At 38.6% G+C, this 8,831-nt stretch overlaps 1 protein-coding gene across 1 annotated transcript; it reads left to right on the plus strand.

Moving 5' to 3' along the window:
- Positions 1-7,188: 7,188 nt before the first annotated feature.
- Positions 7,189-7,662, plus strand: LOC138842745 (putative CENPB DNA-binding domain-containing protein 1). Its single transcript, XM_070045866.1, has one exon. The coding sequence runs from the start codon at positions 7,189-7,191 to the stop codon at positions 7,660-7,662; it is 474 nt and encodes a 157-aa protein (XP_069901967.1).
- Positions 7,663-8,831: the final 1,169 nt, after the last annotated feature.

Here is an 8,831-nt window from a genome sequence, read left to right on the forward strand (position 1 = left end):
TATTTAAGAAATTATTTTTCCTGACACATGATTATGTAATTATATTTGGTCCTGTTTCCAGGACAGAGTAACACAGAATACTGCAATTAGTAGGTGTTCAACTCATGTTTGGTGAATGAGGCCTAATGAAGCAATATAATGGGGAGAGCCTGGTGCAGTACCTTTGTCTATGCAAACAAGATGATTTCATGATTTGAATAATTTCCCAATGCCTAACTAACGTAAAAAGGGACTATCAGTGGAGATGATTCAACTTAACTAAAAAATATTTATTGGTTACATGATATGCACTAGTCACTACAATAACCATGATAAGAAAGGCTAGGATGGGTAGGCACTTCACAAGGTTAAAGTATAAGATAAGCCTGACAATTATTAAAAATGCTTTAAGAAAAATTTTAAAAGCACTGATATGGTGAAGCTAGCATTTGAGATAGGCCTTAAAAGAAATCAAAATTTTGAGAGCTTTGAATAGGAGATGGTCAGGAAATGAAAAGCAAGAAGGAAAGTGACCTGGTAAAAGATTCTGGGTCTAGAGAACAGTACTAGGAAAAGTAGGGAATGACAAGAAGTCTAGTTTGTGGGGGCTTCCCTGGTAGTGCAGTGGTTGAGAGTCCGCCTGCCGATGCAGCGGACACGGGTTCGTGCACCGGTCCGGGAAGATCCCACATGCCGCGGAGCGGCTGGGCCCATGAGCCATGGCCTGAGCCTGCGCGTCCGGAGCCTGTGCTCTGCAATGGGAGAGGCCACAACAGTGAGAGGCCCACATACCACAAAAACAAAACAAAACAAAACAGTCTAGTTTGTCTGGAGCCCAGGTTTAGAGAGGATTAGACAAGGATAAAGTTAGAAAAGTCACTCCGTGGCGTGCTGTAGAAAGCTTTAAATGCTAAGCCAAGGAACTTGTACATAATTCAGTAGGAAATGACAACCTGGATCTTCAAACAAGGTTTCTTTAATGTAGCATTCAAATAATTACCACACATTTTCAGTCACTTCGCGAGCATTTACAGAACCAAAGAATTAACACTCTTTTCCAACCTTGGTCAAATATATTTGGTGTAGTTTTTAGATTCATTTTTTGTTTAAAAGAGAATTCATGGGTGGGGGTGAGGACAGGGGATAGGAGGATGCTGTCAAGTTTCTTGATTCTTAGATTAGTTACTGGGCTTGGAGATAAAGGAGAGAAGGCTCTTGTAAGGTTCATAAAGCAAAACCACACATTCCCTGGAAGAAAGAAGGAAATTCTAAAAAATATAAGTTTTTCTACTCATGCTTGGAACTTCTTGCACCCAAATACTCAAAATTAAGTGCTTATCGTGATCTATTAGACTATGGACAATTGTAAAAAGTAAGCTCCACATATGGGCCATTAATCGAATGAGAGTAAACAAGATATTTTTTAAAAGACAAGAAGCAAAGAGAATTCAGTTTTTTACGTTGTTGAGAGAATCATATATAAATTCTAATTGAGAAAGGCTCCATGATGAAATATCTCTATGGCTTTAAATAGGAGTGATGACATGTTGAGAAAAGTAGAATTTTGTTGTGTTTTTTCCCATCATGATGTCATAAATATATAAACGTGGGTCATATCCTCACTAATTCACTCATTTATTTACCTTTTACTGAGACATGACTATGTGAATGGAGTCTTAATATAAAGGTAAAAAAAAAGATTCAACATGCCCCAAATGCCCCAAGCTAAATTACTATTCTTATCCCCATTTTCTCCACCCTCACCCTCATCCACTTTCAATATTCTCTCCCAGCTACTGAGTAATACAAAGCACCACTCATGATCACACCCTCCCCTCCTCTCCCACATCCAACTCAACATGTCTTACAACTTTACACATGAAATCTTTTTCAATTCCAATTCCATCACCAATACGACCACATTCATCCAAGCCACCATCATGCCGTATGTAGACGACTACAATAGTATGGTATGTAATCCACTTGCCCTTCTCCAATTCATTCCCCGTGCAGCAGGCAGATCCATACGACCTTGGCACTACCTCAAACCCCAGTCTCTATCCCTTCCCATTACTATTAGGATTTTGCTCATTGTAGTACCTCTAACATTTAGCTATGAGTGGAATTGCATTCAAGTTAATCAAAGATGTGGTCACTAAACTCAGATGGGAAGAAAGACTGGTAAACAAATACTGGAATAAATGAGGTAACTGGAAACATGGAAAGATTGGTAATTTCACTCTTACTCTCAGAGGTAACTAACTTTCACATGAAAAATAAAACATTCTTTTCCACGACGCAATATTATCTTTGCTTTTTCATGGTGTTCCCATGGCTGTCACTGGTTTGGTATTTTGGAGTTGGTAGACTTGATTTAGAATATGAGAAACCAAATTCTTTCGTAGTAAAAAGCAAGTTTTAAAAAGTTAATTCATTAAAAAAAAAAGAATTTCTCAAATATTTTTATAGTCTTCCTTTAAAATCTTCCCCATTTCATTGGTCACAGTATTTCCAGGACTATGTTATTACCCCAGATTTGGGGTAGGGCTGCTATTAAGGAGGCTACCCAGACTCAGTTCTTAACTTATTTCAGAATTCCACAATGTGTTTTCCCTTCTCATAAAGGATTAAAACCACATCATCACATCATGATAGAACAATCTGTAAGAATCACAATGCTTTTAACAAGTAAGAAATGGATTAAAAAGCACTTTATGTCTTGTTAAAGAAATCTTCCGTTCCTCAGAAGCACTTTTTAGCGTTTTAGAAGTGGCATTTGATCTGACTGACATATTGACCAGTAATTTGAACAGAAGATGGATCATTTCCACTTAGATCACAAAGGGAATATAAATTTGTGACTGTAAATTCAAGAGAGACAACTTCCAAAGAATTTCTGTAGAATAACCCCTCTCACTCTAAAACAGCTTTAAAATTGTTTTAGATTCTTCCTCATACTCTTTAATAAATTAGTGTCCAAAACCATACACAGTACTAACCTATTGTTTTTATTTGGATTTGCAACTAGACCAAAGCAGAATTTGTCTTAAAGTGAAAGGTGACAAAATACCCACCCTCTATTCCTATTAATAGAAAGCACTATACTAATAGCCAAAAGATTACTGGGCAGTGTTTTTTTGTTGCTGAGTTTGTGTTTCTGTTTTCCATTTTTGCTATTTGTTACTACTCACACATGAACACTAATTAGTTTTGGTACCATATTCTCATTGATTAACAGCTCCTCAAGTTGGAGATGGAGAGTTATCACATCTTTTTCTAAAATTCTTTAAATAAAAAGCCAAATATGTCTGACCATAACACGACAGTAAACCGATCACCATTTCACCACTATGTGAAACGACGTACTGAGTCAGCCAAGCATCTCCAGAACATATTGAAATATTTCCTTTCAACTACACGATTAAAGTCAGTATCTAGATCACCACCAATATTAATTACTGACTTTTATTACTTGGTTTTGTTTTCATTGTTTATAAAACAAGGAAGGACTTAATGCAAGTATATAAAGGAAAATACATATGTACATATGCATTTTGAAAGGGTTTTTGGTAATTCTTATTCCAACCAAGAAATGTCACAACTCAGATCATGGATGTTGTGTGAATACTTTGAAGGATCTAACATGATTTTCTGGAAACGTAACCACACAAAAAGTAATTTATGGGCTTCCCTGGTGGCACAGTGGTTGAGAGTCCGCCTGCCGATGCAGGGGACGTGGGTTCATGCCCTGGTCCAGGAAGATCCTACATGCCGTGGAGCGGCTGGGCCTGTGAGCCATGGTCGCTGAGCCTGCGCGCCCGGAGCCTGTGCTCCGCAACGGGAGAGGCCACAGCAGTGAGAGGCCCGCGTACCGCAAAAAAAAAAAAAAAAAAGTAATTTATTTATGGCACTTAAGGATTTATCACCTAAACATATAAGTTCATGCATTTCCATTGTATTGATCTTTATTTTGCAAATGTTTCAGCAGCATTTACTATCACTGAAGTAGTGGCAACATGTTCTACTTAAGATCAAACAATCTCCCGAAATCTGGCAAGATTTAACAGAAATTTAAAACAATGCTTTCCTGGGAAAACGCTAACCATCTGCAACTGTTATTATTAACACTATTCTTTTCTCTTTTTTCTTCCTGTATTATTTTTACTTCCTGTTGCTCTCAAAGCTTTCTATCATTAGCAATTAATTGTAAACAAATGGTTGAAGAAGATGTTTGCATTTATGACTTTTCTCATAAGTCAAACAAATACAGTGTCTTGTTTCAGTCATGAATGAATTTCCTGTCCACACACAGGTCTACCTGAGCTCTGCTAAGAAAAATGCATAGCAAAACATGCAAATGATTGCTTTCAGAAAAGAGAGATATCATCTTAAATAATACTCTTAATGTACTTATAATAGTTGGATGAATTTCTCTAAAAAGAAAAAAGTGTTAAACATGTTACTAGGGGCTACTTTAAATTAGTAGTTTAAGTCAGTGTTATTTAAAGTAGAAAACACATATTTAGAAACATTTTCACATAAAAAGAAATTGAAAACGTCAGAACATAACCTGTTGTTTTGTATTATTTTGTCCTAAGCACGTAAGCCCAGCCACACTGAAGGAAGCTGTCATAAGCCAAATTATGTCCCCATTTTTTAGTCCTTGTCATAAACATCAGGATACATTGTCCAACGCCACTTACTTGTATCTCTGCCAGAGTGAATACACAGTTACTTGTTCAGTTCTGCAGTAGAGTTGCCTCTTTGATGTTGTTCAGCCACCATTTCCTTTCCATTCACTTTTATCTATGTCCTGGCACTCATTCCTGCAGCATCCTCCTCTCCAGATGGTCTCCATCTCCCCTTCAGAAGTGCCCCAAATACTCCAGCTTCCTCCTCTTGATCTTTTCCAATCGACAGCCACGTTATTCCTCAAGATTTTAATACCAACTATCCCCTGCTTTATTCTTTTATTCACAGATTATTTTTATGGGGAGAAAAGGGCCTCAAGAAAAGATCACAAAATCCTCAGCAAATATTGTTGCATTATTAATCATACTTCTCTACTATTTGCTGGGATGCTTATTTGGTTCATTGTTCAACCCAACATGTATTGAGTAACTATTATTTATCAGGAAGAGTTTTAGGTACAGGGGGTTTGGATATAAATTAAAAATGGTTAAAGACAGAAGATAAATGAGTCTGGACAAGGTATGGGGAAACAGGCACAGGAAACTCAAGGAGATAACCATCAATTGTACTTATGGGGAGTATCACAAAAAGGTTCACGTAATTGGGTCTTGTAGGATACAGAGGAGTTCACCAGGTTGATCATCATGGGTAAAGGACACTCCAGGTAAAATAAACAGTGTAGGGATAGAGACAAAAAATAGCACTCCATGTCTGGAGAATTATATGTAGTATGTATGCCTATGGGGCAGCTTCTAAGAGCCGGTGGGGAATGTCCAATAGATGAATTTGGAGAAGTAGGTACAGAAAAGAAAGAGCCTTTCATGCCCTGATATTTGGACTTGTCTGTAAGGCAACAGCAAATAGCGAAAGGTTTTAAACAGGTAAAATATGGAAAAATAATGGTCATATCTCTAGTTTTAAATAATTTCTATGACTTCACTGTGGTTGCTGAATGGGAAGGGAAAAAATTGAACAGAGAATACTGATAAAACACAAATATACTAGCTCTAGTGTGAAGTGATAAAAGTCTAAACTAAAGCACTATCAATGGGTTTGGAGAAAAGAACCTGGTAAGCTTATAGATATCTGATTTGGCATGTTGGGGAAGAAAAACCATTGGTTCTATTTGAACATGTTGAGACAAGTGATAGGTATCTGAGTAGAGCTAACTAGAAGGCAGGTAGAGTTTAGGATCAATGACCTGACTACAGGGAATAATTTGGAACACAGAGGTTAGCTAATGGTTATGGAACTCAAGTATGAATTAGAAGCCTGGGAGAAAATGTTAGAGAAGAGGCCAAGACTCAACTCCCAGAAAACAACAAAGTCTCATGTTCGCTGCAAGTTGGGAAGCCTGCAAAGAATATTGAGAATGCCTTGGAACTAAGTTCAAAAATGTAGGGTGTAATTGACAGGGACAAATGCCAGTGAGAAGGGTTTTTGGTTTTTTTTTTGTTTTTGTTTTTAAATGACTAGTGACTCAATTAGTAATGAGAAAAATAAGGAAGGTAGGTAGTGAAGCAGTATGAAATATTACTCTTGGATTTGAAGAGAAAGAATGATAAAAGATGAGGATTACCATGGGTCAATTGTTTTTTAATGTGGGAGTGTTAAAAAAGAGGCAACAGGCCCAAAATGGAGTCACTTGTGCTAAGTCCACATCCCACATCAAGACCTAATACCTGACCTAATCGCAGTTTCAAACTTCCCCAGGAATGTAATCTTAACCAGTCAGTCTGAAAGGTCCTGGTCAGCACAACTGAGATAATCTGCCAGATAGCTCCCTTTAATCTCCCAAAGGAAGGTGACTTTCCCTGAAATACTCCTTTTCCTTATCCCACTCACTTTCTGCCTTTACAAACCATTCTCTTTCTGTAGCACTTTGGAGTTCCCTTCTGTTTGCTAGACAGGATGCTGTTTGATTCATGAATCACTGAATAAAGCCAATTGATCTTTAAATTTACTTGGTTCAATTTTGTTTTTTAACAGGAGAAATTGTATCATGTCATGAATGGATGGAATCAGCCAAATTTAATAGAAGACAAGGACATATAAAATAACTACCAAATAACATGAGTGCTATGATAGAAGAAAAAACAGAACTGTGGGAGCATTGTTAGAAGAACTACATTCATCCACCCTTCCATGAGTGCAAAAGTCAATACTACCTTAACTCTAAATTTACTGAATAAGAACTTTCAGGCTACAAGCTGTTTGCACATGCATGAGCGCGCACGCACGCACACACACACACACAAACATGAAGAACAAAATTCTATTGACATATTATTAAAAGATCTGCCATGGGGTTTGAATTACAGTAAGTCCCCTACACACAAACCTTTAAGTTGCGAAATTTCAAAGATGCGAACGTGTGTTAGTTACCTAAGTTAGTTCACTTGTCTGGCTTACATTATCAGGTGCGTGAATCCTCTAAAAGTGGTTGTGCTTTTGTGTACTTTACTGTACAGTACTGTATAAAGTACAATAGTACAGTATCTTTATTTCAAGCCCAGGATGTCTGGAAGCAAGCGTAAAGGCAGCGGTGATGTAGCTGGTACTGCTAAGAAGCGCCAAGCGATAACGATGGAAACAAAAGTGAAAATAATTGAGAGAGTGGAGAAAGGCAAAAAGATGGTAGGCGTCGCTCATTCTTATAATATGAATAGTTCAATCATAGACACAATTCTAAAGAATAAGGACAAGATCATGGAACATGTGAAGTCTGCTGTGCCAATGATGTCAACAATAATATTGAAGAAGCGTGGAAAAGTGATGGAGGAGATGGAGAAACTTCTCAATGTGTGGACGCAAGATCAGCATCAGAGTCGAGTCCCGCTCAGCTTAAGGCTGATTCAAGAGAATACTAAAAGCCTTTATGAAAACTTGAAGAAGAATCACAGCAAAGAATCAGTGGGCGCATCTTTTAATGCCAGCCATGGCTGGTTTCATCAGTTCAAGGCGAGAGCTAACATTCACAATGTAAAATAAGTGGCGAGGTAGCAAACGCAGATACGGTAGCTGCCCAGGAATTTCCTGAAACACTTCAAGAAATTATTGATGAAAGCGCATATTTACCTGAGTAGGTTTTTAATGTGGATGAGTCAGGACAGTACTGGAAGAGGATGCCAGACCAAAGTTACATCAGTAAGGAGGAAAAGTTGATGCAGGCTATGAAGCAACAAAGGATAGGCTAGCTCTGCTGTTTGATGGCAATGTTTCCGGCGATATGAAGCTGAAGCCTCTCTTAGTTTGTCATTCGGAGAACCCAAGGGCCCTTAAAAACATAGCCAAGGGCTCTCTTCCTGTTGTGTGGAAGAGTAACCCCAAACCTGGGTCACACAGGCCATTTTCCAGGACTGGTCTTTCCACCACTTTATCCCAGAGGTAGAGAAATATTGCTTGGAGAAGGACATCCCATTCAACATTCTTCTGCTGCTCGACAATGCTCTGGGCCACCCCCCATGCATGGACGACTTTCATCCCAATGTCAAAATAGTGCATCTGCCACCAAATACATTACTCATCCAACCTATGGACCAGGGAGTTATAGTGATTTTCAAGAAATATTATTTACGTCACACTTTTCATCAGACAGTAAAGGTGAGTGACGAATCAGGAACAACACTGTGACAATTTGGGAAGGACTATAACATCTACAAGGCCATAAAAACATTGACTCTGCTCGGCATGACGATATGGCCGTCACCATGAATGGGGTTTGGAAGAACGTTTTCCTACAGGTTGTTCACGATTTCCATGGATTTGAGGATGCGGATGAGGAGACCAAAGAGATCTTCAGCAACTTAGTGACCCTCAGCAAGAAGGTGGAGCTAGATCTGCAAGAGGACGACTTCATTGAACTCCTTGCTGTGCAACACGAGGAGCTTACTAATGAAGACCTGGTGGTATTGGAGGCCCAGAGAAAGGACGAAGAGAGACAAGAGGAAGAAGAAGTAACTGAAGAACCAAAGAGATGCATGACACAGGAAACGGCAAGGGGATTTTCTTTATTTGAGGAGGCACTGTTAGTTTTTGAGGCACAGGCCCCAAACCTAGAACAGTACATGAAGGTTGCAGCAGCCATTCAGAATGCAATCCAGTGCTACCGTGTCATCTACAATGAGAAAAAAAGAGGTACTACCCAGACATCACTGGAT

This window comes from Globicephala melas, chromosome 7, assembly GCF_963455315.2.
Source record: "Globicephala melas chromosome 7, mGloMel1.2, whole genome shotgun sequence".
NCBI lineage: Eukaryota > Metazoa > Chordata > Mammalia > Artiodactyla > Delphinidae > Globicephala > Globicephala melas.

Excerpts from the sequence above, each read along its gene's own strand:
- LOC138842745 (XM_070045866.1), top strand. The coding sequence starts at position 7,189 with ATGTCTGGAAGCAAGCGTAAAGGCAGCGGTGATGTAGCTGGTACTGCT.